General features: G+C 44.4%; 1 protein-coding gene across 1 annotated transcript in view; it reads right to left on the reverse strand.

Moving 5' to 3' along the window:
* Positions 1 to 17188, reverse strand: part of ARHGAP32 (Rho GTPase activating protein 32) — a 165331-nt gene that overhangs the window by 9400 nt on the left and 138743 nt on the right. Inside the window, 11 exon segments of the mRNA XM_084868239.1 lie at positions 524 to 1328; positions 1330 to 1481; positions 3301 to 3372; positions 4027 to 4172; positions 5234 to 5429; positions 6278 to 6423; positions 7063 to 7170; positions 8533 to 8615; positions 9098 to 9242; positions 10859 to 10961; positions 13685 to 13834. Of these exon segments, the coding sequence (XP_084724365.1) occupies positions 524 to 1328; positions 1330 to 1481; positions 3301 to 3372; positions 4027 to 4172; positions 5234 to 5429; positions 6278 to 6423; positions 7063 to 7170; positions 8533 to 8615; positions 9098 to 9242; positions 10859 to 10961; positions 13685 to 13834 (2106 nt within the window).

The raw sequence follows: 17188 nt of genomic DNA on the forward strand, positions 1-17188 counted from the left end.
CCACATGCAACATCTGCCGCAGAAACATCTGTTCGGAGGAAAACTAACACCGAGAACGGGGGAGGCCTGCCCCTCCTGAGTCCCCCACGTGGCTCAGGCAAGATGGCTTATCACACAAGCTCCGAGTGCTTGCCGATGGCTTAGGATGGTTTTGCCGGTGGAGGCTGGCTGGTGAACACGGAAGGCTAACCGACAGGCATTTTTACCAGAAGAGGAAACAGAATCAAGAGCTAGGAAGTCGTGCAAAAAAAAAAAAAAAAAAAAAATCCAGGGATTCCGACTGTCCAAAGAGGCCCGTGGACTCTGTGGAGTCGGACACGGGACCAGCGGCCCTTCTGGGGTTTTGTGTGTGATTTTTTTAGCGTTAGGGCTTGGAGCACTGGGCACCGCCCGGAGCCACAATCTCTTGGACTAAAAGGGCAGGTGCGAAGTGGAGCTCTCCCTTACAAGGCACAAGGTGGTGTACGGACATGAAGATGATCCCGCTCGGCTTAAGGAAAGAGTGGAGGGAAGCACACGGTACCTGTCGGAGCCTGTCCAGAAGGGAGAGCCTTACTCTGACCGTCGGGCATGCACGGCTCCTCCTCTTTCTCCTTCGCCGGCACCTCTGCCTCCGTGGCCGCTGCCGCCGCCTGGCCTGGGGGCTGGACTCTGGGCTCGCAGCACCCATCCAGGGCCTCCCTCTCGTCTGCCTTCGTCTTTCCTACCCGGGGCGGGGACCTAGTTCCCACTCCGACGGCGCTCTCGTCGGTACCAGTGTGCCAGGCAGGAGGGGATCGTGTCTGGGCTGCCGCGGCGGAGGCCGTGGCAGAGGCTGTAGTGGAGGCTGTGGCAGAGGCCGTGGCAGAGGCCGCGCTGATGACCTCGGACACCCGAGGAGGAAGGGTCACGGAGATGGGCTCAGATATGTTCATCGAAGGGGATTTGCCTAACTTGCGTCCGATGTTGGGCGAGAAGGCGTAGACGACCTTCTCGGTGAAGGAGGGCGGCTTGGCGGACTTCTCCTCGCCCGGGCTCAGGTCCAGGGTGAAGAAGGGGCTAGGCGTGTCAGGCAGAGGCGACACGGGCTCGGAGCTGGCCGTGCTGCCCGGCGTCTGGGCCCGGCTGCCGCTGGCGTCCGGGTCCTTCTTATTGGGGCTCAGTCTGTCCTTGGGGTGTCCCGTGGGGGAGTCCGAGAAGGCAGCAGCGCCGCCCTCGGGGCCCTCGGCCTCGGCCCTCGGGGGGCTGCACTGGAAGGACATGGGGTCGAAGTCCAGGCTGGCCACGCCCATGTCCGGCGGGCTCAGGTCCACGTCCTCGGCGGACGGGGGCGACACCAGGGCGGGGATTGTGGAGCAGGCCCAGGTCCTCCTCGCTCTCGTTGTCGTGGGGCAGGTTGTCGTAGGAGTTGCAGCGGTTCCCCAGCATGTCCCCGTTGAAGGAGGCGCTCAGGGCGTCGCTGCTGGAACGCGGCCTCCGGGGCCGGAACAGCTTGGGGTCACCTGGCGGACGGACAACAGGCTCTCAGTGTGCACGTCACAGGGGCACCCCCACCGGTCACCTAGCAGGGGACACACGAGGAAGGGAGAAGGCACTTCTCCTTTCTTTCTTTCTTTTTTAAAAATATTTTATTGATTTTTACAGGGAGAAAAGGAGAGGAATAGAGAGCTAGAAACATCGATGAGAGAGAAACATCGACCAGCTGCCTCCTGCACACTCCCAACCGGGGATCTGCCTTCAACCAAGGTACATGCCCTTGACCAGAATCGAACCTGGGACCCTTCAGTCACAGACCGATGCTCTATCCACTGAGCCAAAGTGGTTTTGGCCACTTCTCTTTTCTTTTCTTTTCTTTTCTTTCTTCCTTTCTTTATTTTATTGATTTTTTACAGAGAGGGAGAGGGATATAGAGTTAGAAACATCGATGAGAGAGAAACATTGACCAGCTGCCTCCTGCACACCCCCAACAGGGGATGTGCCTGCAACCAAGGTACATGCCCTTGACTGGAATCGAACCTGGGACCCTTCAGTCCGTAGGCCGATGCTCTATCCACTGAGCCAAACCGGTTTTGGCCACGTCTCCTTTCTTACAGGTAACTGTCTCTTGGGGCTCCCAACCCAAATGCTCAACAGGCACCTCTGATGTGATGTGAGGGAGAAGGCAGCAGGTGTCCATTTCCATCAGAAAAGGACTCGGAGGCGCCAGGTTCTACCCCTCGCCCAGCACTGACTTTTCGGCAAGTTTTTTAAATTTCTTTTTGTCTTATTTTATCACTGACCTCACACATGACTTGTGAGACAAAATCAATCCCTTTATTTTTATTATTTACTTTTAAAACATATTTTATGGGTTTTGAAGAGGAAGGGAGAGATAGAAACGTTAATGGTGAGCTGATGGGCTGTCTCCTGCACGCCCCCTACTGGGAGATCAAGCCTGAAACCCGGGCATGTAGCCCTGACAGGGAATCGAACTGTGACCTCCTGGTTCCTAGGTCAATGTTCAACCACTGAGCCACACCAGCCGGGAGGAACCATTCACTTGAAATAGTGCTTTGGATATACAGCAACAGAAGAGGTTTTTGTTTTGTTTTTAGTGGGGAAAATCTTCATAAAATTCAAATTTCTCAGTTTAAAAAATCCCTACAATTCTATAAAGCATTAGCATCTGTTTAGTAAGAATTTCGTTTCAGATACTTAAACAAAAATAATTCCCTTCCTGCCCCCCTCTACCCTTCCCCCCCTTCAGAGCAGGCTCTACGACTCTCAGGCAGGCAGTCCTCGATGCCAAATGCTTTGCCAAGCACCCTCACTGGGCATTAATACATATAATAAATGGTTAACTTAAACCGATTCACCCATTCTTATGCAAATTGAATAGCAATTATATCAAAAGTGAAGAAATTAGAGACTGGCACTATATTAAACATCAATGGAAAACACTAGATAGATGCTAGTATTCTTAAGAAGTGATGCATGCTCTGTGGCCTCTTTGTTTTTTTTTTTTTTTTTTTTTAAATATATTTTATTGATTTTTCACAGAGAGGAGGAGAGAGGGATAGAGAGCTAGAAACATCGATGAGAGAGAATCATCGATCAGCTGCCTCCTGCACACCCCCCACTGGGGATGTGCCCGCAACCATGGTACATGCCCTTGACCGGAATCGAACCCAGGACCCTTCAGTCTGCAGGCCAACGCTCTACCACTGAGCCAAACCGGTCCCGGCTGTGGCCTCTTTGTTAAGCATGTGTTTATAAAATATACTTGCTCGTTACGTTCTTTCCTGAAATACAGAATAACACGACTGGTGTGTTTCCTCTTACCATCGACTGCGTGGAGAGAAGTCAGAGACTCTTCGCTCTTAGCGGATCGGAGGGTTCCCTCAGCCCTGCCACCTTCAGAATCAAAACCAAACAAGGCGAGTGTTAGTCTTTGTGACGGTGAAAGGGAGCCGTGTTTTTCTCTACAACATACTTACACTTCCCAGAGGGGTCAGGTGTACATTTTGACAACCATGCTCAAGTCAGCATCGTGCTACCTAATGTACTGTTGTTCTCAAGTGGTTGCCTTTAAGAAAAAAAAAAAATCCCTTTTCTAAAGAATTACAAACTCGAGCTTAGAGATGCATTTAAAAACATTCTCCTCTTATAGTTCCTAAAGTGGAGTGTGAAGAGTGATGCCATACTGGATTGGGGGTAGGTCCTAAACCCAATGACTGGGGTGGCGTCCCTTTAAGAAGAGCAGACACAGGTGGACAGAGGCAAGTGTCCTCTGAAGACGCGGCGGAGACTGGAGGGATGCCACCACAAGCCAAGGGATGCCGAGTGACACCGGAAGCTGGAAGAGGCAAGGCAGGGTTCACACCTAGACAAGGCCCTGCTGACACCGTGACCTTGGACTACAGCCTCCAGTAGACAGCATAGCCTATTGGAGCGAGTCGAGTACAGGTTCAGAGAAAGAAGAGACGCCACAGCAGCAGGAGGAGGTGACCCCTCAGCGGGCCAGCTGCCCTGGGCCAGCACAAGACAGGACCGGGGCCGGGCACTGACCTTTCAGAGCCATGGCCTTCATCTCCGAGGGCTCACTCTCATTGCGCTGCAGCTTCCGCTTGGAAACGGACGACGACTTCCCCAGGTTGAAAAAGGAGCGCCAGCTGCCCACGGGGGACTTTTTCATTTTGTTCTGAGGCCTCCTCCTGCGAGAGGGAAACACTTTCGTACTGAGATACCCAAGGGGGCTCTCTTTACTCGGAGAAAATGAACAAGTGACGGGAAGGAGCAGAGCCAGAGAGCACAGCTGAACACGCACCCACGGTCACACGCACACGCTCTGAGCGGGCAGCTGTGCAGGGCAGCTGAGCGTGGAATGGGAGCTGACTGCGTGTGGCTTTCCATACTTAGCCATGAGGGTCACAAGGGAGTTCTCACACAGACTGCAACACTTAGCACTACCCTCGCAATCCGGGAAATAAGCAAGAGGAAGACGTATCTGGGAATAGGAAATATTAAAACTCCAAAGGAAAGTGATCTTAGGTCTGAGTAAAGTGATGGAAGTCAAAAAACGAAGAAAAGGAGTAAGAACAGTAACTGGCATCTATGGAATGCCGGGCACTGCGCTAACTGCCTCCATGGTTATATCCCACTTACATGAGATACAAGCATATGAGGCAGTTGCTACATTCTCCTTTCACACCTAAGGAAGTTACCACACTGAGCCGCTCAGTGAGCCACCTTAATGGTATAAAGCTAGTCAAAGACCTGTATCATTTTTCCTAACAATTTCCCCCGTATGACGGACTCTCTCTTTTTTTTTTTTTTTAAAAAAAAAACACAAAACGACGTGGTGTTGCCGTGCTTCTTGAGAAACACGCCTCTCAGTCCCTAGGACCGTGGTTGGCAAACCGCGGCTCACGAGCCACATGCGACTCTTTGGCCCCTTGAGTGTGGCTCTTCCACAAAATACCACGGCCTGGGCAAGTCTATGTTGAAGAAGTGGCATTAGAAGAAGTTTAAGTTTAAAAAATGTGGCTCTCCAAAGAAATTTCAGTTGTTGTACTGTTGCTATTTAGCTCTGTTGACTAATAAGTTTGCCGACCTTTGGGCTGTCTCACCCACAGCCAGAAGAGCACGGGAATGATTGCCTGGGATGGCCCGGAACCAATGCAGGAATAGAGAGACAGGAGAATACAAAGGCAAAGGTAAAACCGGGAGCACACACACCATGAAATCACAGGCACGAGGACTTAATGAGCGCTACCTTTCCAGCGGGAAATCGATGATGGTGTGAAACTTCCCCTGCAGCGCGGCAGGTCCTTCTCCGACTTCGATGTATTTGTTTTCCGTCACGAGCGGAGAACTGATCTGAGCTTGGGTTCTGGCCTGGGCTTCCTCCAATGTCAGCAGCTTGGTGGATGGCGAGGAAATGAGCAGGGACTTGGGCCTGGAGAGAGAAGCTTTGGAAAAAAGAACAAGAGAGTCAAACGTTTCTGCCGGGGGGGGGGGGGGGGGGGGGGGGGGGGGGGGGGGGGGGGGGGGGGGGGTGTTGGTGTAAATGAGTGTGTGTGCGTGTATCTCAATCTGCTTATCTATCTATACACCTACCTACCTACCTGTCTTGTTTCATATCTTCTTCATTCCGTTTTTTAAATGGTAAAAATAATAGGGCTTTATACTAAGTGAGGAATAGAAGGTGACATACCAGATTGTTAGCAAGCACACACACACACACACACACACACACACTTAGAATTGTTAAGTAATGTAACTATTTTCCTTTCTTAAGGCCTTGCCTGGTATCACCCAGTATTTTTAGTTCTGGAAACAATTTTTCTGCTGCTGCTCCATCTTATACCTTTACATCCACCAATAATAAGTAACAGGGCATATTTTTTAATGTATCCTGAACGTAACTCACAAAAGGTCTAATATGTAGCATTAACAAAATAACTGGTAAATTGTGCATTTTTGGGAAATAGCCATAAATTAGCTGCTTTCTGAGAAAGACAAAATCATGAAACTGAGATTAAAAAAAATGCAGGTTTTTCCCTAGCTGGTTTGGCTCAGCGGATAGGTCAGCCTGCGGACTGAAGGGTCCCGGGTTGTTGGCTCAATTCCCAGTAGGGGGCATGCAGGAGGCAGCCTATCCATGATTCTCTCTCATCATTGATGTTTCTCTCTCTCTCCCTTTCCCTTCCTCTCTGAAATGAATAAAAATATATATTAAAAAAAGAAATGCCGTTTCCATGGCTCTAGAAGTGGAGGTGCACATTTCTGCCAGGAACCCACTCTGGCCGAGCCGCACCTGCCCCTTCCTGGATGACCTCGCTGATCTTCCCGCTGAAGAGGACGTCCACGTGGTTGAGGATGAACTCGACGACCACAGACTGGATCCTCACTTCCATGAAGGCCGCCGTGCCGCTGAAGCAGGCCGACTCGATCTGTTTCGATCTGTGGGGCGGATAAGATCGCCATCAGCATCAGAGATAGCCGCCTTAAAGGGCATTATTTTAAACATGCAAATCCTTTTTAAAAACAATTTTTATTGACTAAGGCATTACACATGTGTCTTTATCCCCCCTTGCACTCCCTGACTCATGCCCTCACCCCCGGGAGTCTGTGTCCATTGGTTCTGCTTATACTAGTTAGTAGGCATGCGTACAAGTCCTTCGGTAAACCCCACACCAACCAGAGGAAGAAAAATGCTTTCCTTGGCCTCGGCTAAATGCCATTGGCCTGTTTTGGGGAGATGCATATGAAAAAAACAGACCAGATTTACTTGAACAGGAAAACTGAGGAATTAGACTTTAAGGAACACTGATGAACTAGACCACATGTGTCAAACACAAGGCCCGCGGGCCAAATCCAGCCCGCCAGGCCTTGCAATGTGGCCCGCACCGCGCTGTCATCACTGCACTCCGCTGTCAGTTTATGACATTGTCAGTTTATGACTGTTCAGTAAACCATTCGGCCCACGATTTAGGCTGGATTTTAGATTTTGGCCCCTTCTCTGATTGAGTTCGACACCCCTAAACTAGACTCTCCAAGACGATTGGATCTACTTAAGGTCAAATGTCAAATGCAACTTACCTGAGCAGGTTTGGAGCCCAGACAATTGCCAGGTTTTTTGCATGCATATTTGTGATGGAACAATAGTCGGCTAGAAGTGACAAGTGTCTCATGAGGAACTCCAGTGTCCTAGAAAACGAAACACAACACATTAGAAACAATGATAAAACCCATCATGGAGCAGTATAGAGCATAAAAACTCTACGAACTCAAAAGTTTCCATGACAAAAATGGAAAAAAAAACATACAAACCCCAGCAAATTGTGTGCTGCTCACTAGGTTTAAACATTATTACCACAGAACTAACTGTAAGAAGATGAGTATGAATTTTATACCTAGGTATAATAGCCACATCTACAGAATACTGCGGAAAACGTCTAAGGCAAGACACAAGCTTCTGACAGGACTGGCTCTGAGGAAACAGCCTGAGTTTTTTTAAAAAAAACCCTTTAGGAGTATTTACTCCTGAACCCTCCCCTCCAGCTTCTAGACAAACAATTCCGTGAAGTTATGCTGCTCTAGTTGTAGCAGACACACTCTGTGTGGCTTAGACACATTTTGAACTCCAGGGTGGCTCAGTGGATGTGTTCACCTATGAGCCAGGAGGTCTTGGTTTGATTCCCGGTCATGGCACATGCCCAGGTTGTGGACTCGAATCCAGGGTGGGGTAGGCAGGAGGTAGCTGATCAATGATTTCCTCCTCGTATCATTGATGTTTCTATCTCTCTCTCTCCCTCCCCTTTCTCCCTGAAATAAATAAAAACATATATATCTGGTCAAAGGCATTTACCTTAGTTTCGGGCACATCCCCAGTGGGGAGTATGCAGGAGGCAGCTGATCGATGTTTCTCTCTCATCAATGTTTCTAACTCTCTATCCCTCTTCCTTCCCCTTTGTGAAAAATCAATAAAATATATCTTTAAAAAATTTCTAAAATAAGGAGGGTTGCAAAAAGGAAACCAGCAAACAGACACCCAGCAGTGAGTCCATAGTTTGGATTCAAGCAATTCACAAGTCTGCACACTTGTGGACAGACATCCAGTACCTTCAGCAGTATTTCTCAGTATCGCAAAACAAACACACAAAGGAACAGGTTTAGTCAACCATCCATTTGCTCACTCATGCATTCATTTATCCAACATTTATTAAAGCCTATTGCATGCCAAGCACTGTGCCAGGCCCTGGGATACAGATAAATAAATACAAACGTATGGACAAATGGCGTGGCTCAGTGTTTGAGCTTTGATCTGTGAACCAGGAGGTCACAGTCAGGGCACATGCCTGTGTTGCAGGCTCAATCCCTCGTGGGGTGTGCAAGAGCAGGCAATCAATGGTTTACTCTCATCATGCATGTTTCTCTTTCTCCCTATCTCTTCCTCTCTGAAATCAATCAGTCAATCAATAAATAAATAGTTGCAAGTCCAAGAAAATTCAACCAGTCAGAAGCCCGTAGGATGAAAACACGTGGCTGGAAATTCTGCGTGAGGTTTACCTGTAGTGTGGTGGGGGCAGCTGCTGGATGACATCATGAATCTTGATCAGCCTTTCTTCATCTGTCGCTGCTGAGACAGCATCCTGCAACCATCGTAATGTGACATCAACCAGGGGACTTTGTTGGCAAAAATCAAAGTTCTTCCCTTACAATTTAGCTTTCTTCACGCTCAGATAAATCATTCTATCTACTATTTGGCGCTGAGTGATGAGGAAACATCATGTGTAGCATCAAGGAAGTAAACACCCCCCGCCCCCCCCACAGTAGGTGTTCATTGAAATCTATTAAAAGATAATTTTTTAAAAAACTTTATGGTCACCAACATTAAGTGTGATAAGAGAGTTAGTGGTTCAACATCAGAAACTAAAAGAATGACCATGTGAAATCAGCCAAAACTAGAAACCAGCTAGCAATGACTGTTTTGTTGTTGTTTGTTTGTTTGTTCGTTCCTTTAAAGGAGTCATTTTAGGCATGGAACTATTTCTTACCTGGCCAAAACCATTTTTTTACACATTTTTGAACAAAACTCCACACAGGACTTGATTTAAAAGTGACTGGTACTCACTGAAAACTTCTCATACAGCTGGTAGGTGAGCAGAGGGTTCGGGAGCTCTCGGAAATATAGCTTGCAGAGGGAGCCCACAGAATGGATGTCCTGGACGTAGGGTTCTTTTGTCAAGTCGGGGACATGTTCAGAGTCAAACTCATGGCTAACAAAGACAGCAGAGTGACAAAACTATTTTATTAAAGGCAAAGCAAGAATGTTTGGAAAAGCACAGACCCAAATAAAATATACAGACAAATAAATATAAATGGATGGACAAATGTGAATTGATATTTTTATCTCAGGGAATTAATGTTTTTTTCCCCCAGCAGTAATTGGATGTTTGATCATATGTGTTTTTCTATGTGAAAATTAAGGGCGTAGCTTTAATATTAGGATGGACAACAATCACACAAGAACAGACCCAGAGATAAGGAGCCATGGGTCAGACTGTTGGACCTCAGAGAGAGGGTGGGGATAAAAGGGAGAGATCAACCAAAAGACTTATGTACATTCATATGAGCCTAACCCGTGGTCAAGGACAATAGGGGGGTGGGGGCATGAGTGGGGGGGATTAGAATAGGGGGTTGAGGACAAATATGTGATACTTTAATCAATAAAGAAATTAATTTAAAAAAAGATGGACAACAATCTCTGAAATGCATATGAATGAGCAGCTCTTAATACACAGATCTAAAAACAGGTCTCCGTTCCTCATGGTTTGAATATGTGTTATTTCAGCAATTCTGGAGACTAGGATTGAGTGGCAGCTGGTCTGTGAGTGAATAGCCGTGCCCGGAAACCGCTCGGCTACAGGAAGTATGGCCCAGGGGTGGTTTATTAAAGACGGATAAGGAAGCCAGAGACAATATCCACCAATCCCCAGCCACCACCACATGGCAACAGACGGTAAAATCTGTAGCGCTGATTTTATGGAATAAAGGTTGCGTTCAGAAAGCCAGGGCCAGTTACTCTCAATCTCCAGGAGGTTAATTAATATTAATCTACAGGCACGAGACCACTCATCAACCCAGAGGATTAGTGTTTGTGGACTCATTAGTGAATGTGAGGTTTGCTGCACATGAAAGTAAAGACTGAAGCTGTCCTTCGTACCAGAGTCAGGTGAAGTACTTTCCAATACGTATTCCTGAAAATAGAGGTGAGCTCTGCGGTCAATTAGGATATTAAAACCTAATTGTACAGTAAACGGCAATTTCCATGCACCACCGTGAAAATTAAAGAAAAATAACACATTAATAATAGTCCAGAAGCGAAGAGATGGAGCAAAAATAAAATCTCGATTGCTGGTATAAAGGACACCGTGATCTTTGTCTGGGGAGATGATGAGAGGATGTGAAATACATAACACGTGCCTATTTGAGCATAGAATACAGAACAGGTATCCAAGGAGATTAAAAAGTTTCCCTCGACAATTTTAATTAGGAATGAAAGACTGATTCTATTAATGCTATTAATTCTATTCAGATAACGTAAACTTCATCTGTCATGGTTGTCATGGGTTCAAATTCAATGGCTAAAGTCATCAACTATTGTAAAGAGAAAACATACAAGGACTGACAAGGTGAAGGGGACGTGGTGTTCTGATACTGTAAATGGCATATAGGAAAATATACACACAGAACAGTATGTGTAGTATTGCCTATTTTTTCTAAGCTATCTTACTGAATGACGGTTATCCACGGAAGAGACTTAATTCTGAACTAATTTCATTTGAATGAATTGCAATAGGAAGGAAAAAGGAGATGCCACAGGAGGTCTTACCGAAGCCTCTGGATATTGGAGGCAACGCCAGAGAGGCGATATATCCCATCCACAATGCCATATCTCTCGATGAATGCCGTGCAGCTCTGAAGAACCTGGGGGACTGGAGAGAAATTGGAAAAGACGCCGGTTAGATTGGGAGGGCTCCCCGGAGACAAAGTCACCAGGAAATGAGGAGATCTTAGTTCTCATCAGCAAAATAAAATTTGCGAGTTAAAAGTGATGGAAGTGGAATTTTAATCTACTTCAAAAAAATGAAAGAGGGCATGTTAACTTAATCTCACATCTCAACAAATAATTGCCATTTTTCACTTTTAAGAGAGTTTTATTTTATCTTTTCATAGTTCGTGCTCCTTCTAATTTTATCTAACAAACAAAACACCAACATAATGCAAAGGTCGAGGCAACTTCAGGTAGATAAGACCTTAATTTCCTGCCTATCTTTACATTATAAGTTCTGACCTTTTGACTTAATATTATCAGCTCCTTAGACAGGGCACCCCAGCAATACTAAGTTGAAAGAAAAGATAGGGGCTGTCTAGTTACTTCAGTGAATATCTGACACCAATGGCCAACTATTCGGGGCCGACACTCTTACAAAGGACGTTCAAACCATATGATAAAAGTTTTTTTACATAACCATTCAAAAATGTACAATAGCTGAAACTTTAACTTTGTTTTGCAATACAGACTGGTAAATTCTTTCATTTGATGGTATTAGTTCAAATCCTCGAAAAGAAGTGCTTGGACGAACACTATTTGCAAAGAACATTGCTAAGGGTTCTGAAACTTTAAGAAATGACATGTAATGGAATCAGATTTACCACAAGCTGATTGGTCCAAACAAGCTTTAAATGAGTTTTTAAGCAGCTGTATTATTGAGTATGTAATATGTGTCAGGCTAGGTGCTCTATAATGGACACCCTCACTTAATTCTCACGGAAACCCTATGAAAAAGTCGTTTCATCTCGGGGTGGCGGCTCCCAGGCCAGCAGCCTCTGTGTGGCATTATTAGAAAGTGCATTATCGTGAATTTTTGTTGGGAAAATATGATTAACTAAGGAATTAATTTCAGAGGTTTTTTGGACCGTATTTGTTTGTTTGTTTTACCCCAGTGAGCTCTGATTACAAAACCCCTGGTTGTTTTTTTTGTTTGTTTGTTTGTTTTGTTTTTGTTTTTTTTATCTATTGTAAAAAATAGCTGGGAAAAAACTCGAACACAGAAATAAGTTCAGACTACAAAGTTTCCTCACCTTGAGTTTTAAAATTGATTTTATATTTTGTGCCAAATATCATTTTACCGAGTTTCCTAGAGTTCTTGCTTTTTTATTTAACAAAATCTCACTTGCTATTTCACTGTAAGGAAATTCAGTTTCACATATGTTCAACAAATAAAACAAGTCCTATACGAAACCGATGACATTTGAAAACTCTGTTCCACTAGAAGAGATCTTATCATAGTTAGGGAATGAATGAACCTATAGTTATCAAACCTGTTTGTTGACTTCTTAAATCTTGGAAACCATCCTCTCCTATCGTACTTATTAAGAATGAAAACGCACCAGAAACTTCTAAGTACAACTAAAATGTGCTGAATCGATGTGTGAAAGCTAATGAGCATAGCAAACAAACTGGAAAACACTCCCTCATATGAATGATCGCATTCAAGCAAGCTTGAAGGAAAAGAAATACAAAAAGAAAAAGAAACTAAAAAACACCTGACTCTATCACTCAGGGTGCCCAAGTAAATGACAAATTAGTTTGATCTATCCCAAAAAGGTGCCATGTGGGGAGATTTTTTGAAAAACCGGTTCTGTGAGTAATTGTGCTATAACCTTTAATTAACTCAATTATAAGCATTGTGGTTTGTGGGAGCTGAAACTGTAAGATCTTCTTGAGTGAATTCTGACACCAGGGATCACAAATAAAAAGAATTCTTGAAACGCCTTGTCAGGCTCCTACACGAATTCTTACAACACCCTGCTACAGAAGAAACAGGTCAGGCTTTTCTCCTGATCCCACAGGGAGGTGCTCAAAAGTTCACAAAGTGTTAACAGGATAAGCTTTCTATAAAGTCGATTATTCACTAGGAATACAATCCTGAGAATGAGTCAAGTAGCAAAACATTATACTGATATGGGCTTCCTTCTGGTGCATAATCTATTTTATATATTTATATTTTATATATTTTAAAGTCCCAACTAACAGGGTAATCATGGGAAGAATGATCATACACATTATATACCTATCCATGTTTATATCTCCTCTCTCCTCACAATTACATATGTAAAATATGGACATATCATTCTTCCTCCTCAGGGATATTCTGTTTTTATTTAGACTTTTAAATATCCTATCCTGTTTAATAAAAGGCTAATATGCAAATTGATTGAATGGCCACTATGACGCGCACTGACCACTAGGGGGAAGACGCTCAATGCAGGAGCTGCCCTGTGGTGGTCAGGGAACTCCCACAGGGGGAGCACCACTCACCCAGAAGCTGGGCTCATGGCTGGTGAACGTAGCAGCAGTGGGGGGAGCCTCTCTCACTTCCGCAGCAGCGCTAAGGGTGTCCAACTGCCAGCTTAGGCCCACTTCCCATGGGGTGCGGGCCTAAGCCATCAGTTGGACACCCCCCAAGAGCTCCCAGACTATGAGAGAGTGCAGGCCAGGCTGAGGGGACTCCCCTACCCCTGCCGAGTACACAAGCTGCCGAAATTAAAAGGAACAGAAATTACTTACCTAATCTATTGCACAATTGGTTATAGAAAATCAATATGCAGCGGTTAGAAACGAGAGCCATAAGAGTGGGAAATGTATGTTTACCTTCAAAACCGGAATTGAGAAGGTGCTCCCCCAGGTCACAACCAAACACCCTCTCTTTCAAGATCCCCCGCTGCTTCAGCTTCTGTTTTGTTGGTCGAGACTTCATGAATGTGCGTAAGAAAGTGATGAGCTTGCCGTGCTTTTTAGATACTGAAAAACAGGGAGAAGGGAAAAACATCTGAGCTGTGGAAGAGGTGACATTTTTTACTTAGTACGAAAGCAATGGAGGTCTTGACAGGTGGACTGCAACATCGTGCATTAAAAGTACACTTTATAGTCTGTAGAAATTTTCAGCAGTTTAGGAGACAGTTATGTATAAAGAACATCACAATTTTGCACTTTCTTCTCACCAGCCTGTGATTTTACTTGATGGGAATGGGAGCAACTATAAGTCTTGTAATCCATGACTTCTAAACCAGCCATTTCCCCAATGCATACAAATGGACACCCCCGGATTATGACTGGTATCTGAGCTTCATTCTAATATATATCACTTTGGAGATCTTCGTAATAACTGATCCTGAAAACGTTGTGAATGTGGTTTTACTTTCTAGTCAACTTCTAAAATATTTTACTTGTTGTTTGGGAATGTTCATGGCATTTATAATCTGGAAAGTAAAATAAACAAAACAACTCCCTCTTTTTCATCTTATGAAGAGCACAATCCCATTTGGATACAGAACACACTTGTCAAACTAACTGCTACATAAACACAAAACACACTCCCATAAAAAAAAAAAATTAGCTCTTCCATTAACATTCATCTAGGGCACATGTGTCAAACACAAGGCCCGCGGGCCAAATCCAGCCCGCCAGGCCTTGCAATGTGGCCCGCACCGAGCTGTCATCACTGCACTCCGCTGTCAGTTTATGACATTGTCAGTTTATGACTGTTCAGTAAACCATTCGGCCCGCGATTTAGGCTGGATTTTAGATTTTGGCCCCTTCTCTGATTGAGTTCGACACCCCTAATCTAGGGTATGCTAAATATAACCTTAAATCCTCTGTAGATGAAGGCAAGAGATAAGTAAAAAATATTCCCACTGGTTGATACATGAGAAAGACAACAGTGACAGAACTGAATGCTAACAAATCTTTTAAGTACAGCTTACAGGGTAAATTCCTCTAAAATTCCACACACAACAAATATAAGCTCAGCTGGACAGAAGGCTGTGTTGCCCCTGAAGACCTGCCCATGGGACATGGACATGGGCTTGGAAGTCAGTGGTACTGATGATCTAACTCTGTGTAAACTTAGGCTAGTGTGTGTGTGTGTGTGTGTGTGTGTGTGTGTGTGTGTGTGTGTGTGTCTTTATTTTCACAGAAGAGTTTAAAAACTAAAATAAAATAAAAATAAAAATTTTATAGAAAACGAGTTAGTAAAATTATCGTTAGAGGAACAGAAGTCTGGAATGCCGTCAATAATCTCACGGGACTTCCCTGAAGGAGGCAGCGTGGGAGTTGTGTTAGACAGCCAAGTGCTTATAAAACATCTCAACAGAGGAGACTGCACTGCAGCCACGGGTCTTAAGGTCAAAGTCTACCAAGTACGCTGGATTAGAGGCATGAAAATGATAACACCACTTCCACAGAAAAAGTAGCTCAACAATAAAACACAATCACTCCGACTTCTATTCCATTTTTCTGTTCTAGAGTGAAAATGGGACACATGCCCCAATGTAGCTGCCTCCATATTAGATATGACAGATTTCACACTCGCCATCTCTCTTCAAACCTGAGCGGAACCCAACCAAACCGGTCTTTCCAGTGGCTAAGAGCTTTAACAGTATGACCAGAGTATCTCCAACACAAATCTTTATGACACCAATATCCAGTTTACAGAGCTACCCTCACAGCAGCTCTGTGAGCCCCAGTGAACTTTGACATGGAGAAATGGGGCACTGGGTGTCTTAAATGACCCAAGGAAAACATTTCTCTAGCAAAGCCCCAAATTTTTTTCTTTCTCATAATATTTCTCCTAATCTAGAGTTCTCTAAATCCGGTCTCAGAAACCTCCTAGACTGTTTTGAACTAATTTCTCAGTACATTAAAGAAAGATGATTGGGCCAAAACCGGTTTGGCTCAGTGGATAGAGCATCGGGCCTGCCGACTGCAAGGTCCCGGGTTCGATTCCGGTCAAGGGCACATCCCCAGTGGTGGTGGTGGTGGTAGGGGTGTACAAGAGGCAGCTGATTGATGATCTCTCTCATCGATGTTTCTAACTCTCTATCCCTCTCTCTTCCTCTCTGTAAAAAAATCAATAAAATATATTTTTAAAAAAAGAAAGATTGATGATTGGTGCCTGTTGATGACCTCAGCAATGTGATTATTTGATTACAGGCATCACATTCTAAGATCTGTAGCAAATTCAGAGTCAAGCTGACAGAATGAGAGGGTAGGGGTGGGATACATAATACCTGAAGAGGTTGTCCTGATCAAACCCAGGAAACAATCAAGTATGAGTGTAATGTGTGTCACGTCCAATGGATGTTCGCAATTGTACACAAATCCTTCTTTGCGCAAAGTTTTCAAACAGAGATTAAATGACCCATGTGGTGGAAAGTTAACAGAGGGGGACAGAAGCATAGGCAACTGATATTTAAGGGTTTCTTATCACCTCCCAAATTCTAAGCTCCTATTGCATACTTTGAAATACTGTGAGCATCATGGCGGACAGAGCAAGCGGACCCCACTGGACCCATCTCCCCTTCCATCTATCTACAACTAGGAGGACCTTTATCCCACCAGGTTCCTCTGTTCAGTGAGATTTCATTATAGTTTGTCATAGAATGGTATATTAAATAAAATCTATTTTTATTTCCCATTACATTCATGTAATGACTTCTAAATGGAATAAAGGTTATCAGAATAACGACACTTTATACTTTTCCTCTCTGACTTTCCAGTTCTAATTTTCAAGATGACTTAATACTCATATTTCAGTCCCCTTTCCTTGGTATATCTGATAGTATCCTGAAATATCTAAATACACTGCTTTTGTATGTGGTAAAAATATTCAGTAAGCATGAAATGCTAGCAATTCTAGTTGATGATTTAGAAATACATGCTTGAATCAACAGCCTAATAACTGAAAGTGTTTATACCTTCCCATTAATAAAAGAGTCTGATGTAGGCTGGCCGGCCAATCACGCCAGGCATGAGCAAGTGAAAATGTGAAATCAAGGTTTTAGTACTGATTCTGCCAAAAACTTGCTGTAAGATTTTAGACAAGACAATTAACCAGGTTAGATCACCGTTTAAAAATAGGAAAAAATAAATAAAAAGGAGTTTCGCCAAGTAATTTTTGAATTCTAGTTCTTGGCTGAGAAATCAAGAAACACTGAGAAAGTACAAAGCATGGAAAGCTCTAAAGTCTGTGGAAAATGCCTTTGCTTTAGGAAAATTTATCAGGAGGGGAAAAGGGCACCATTAAAAACCTCACTGGCAGGCAGTGTCAAAAACATAAATTAGGCTTTCTAAGTCATCTTAGAAAGGGCTGGCATA

Source organism: Pipistrellus hanaki (assembly GCF_964339955.1).
Source record: "Pipistrellus hanaki genome assembly, chromosome: 19".
Lineage (NCBI taxonomy): Eukaryota > Metazoa > Chordata > Mammalia > Chiroptera > Vespertilionidae > Pipistrellus > Pipistrellus hanaki.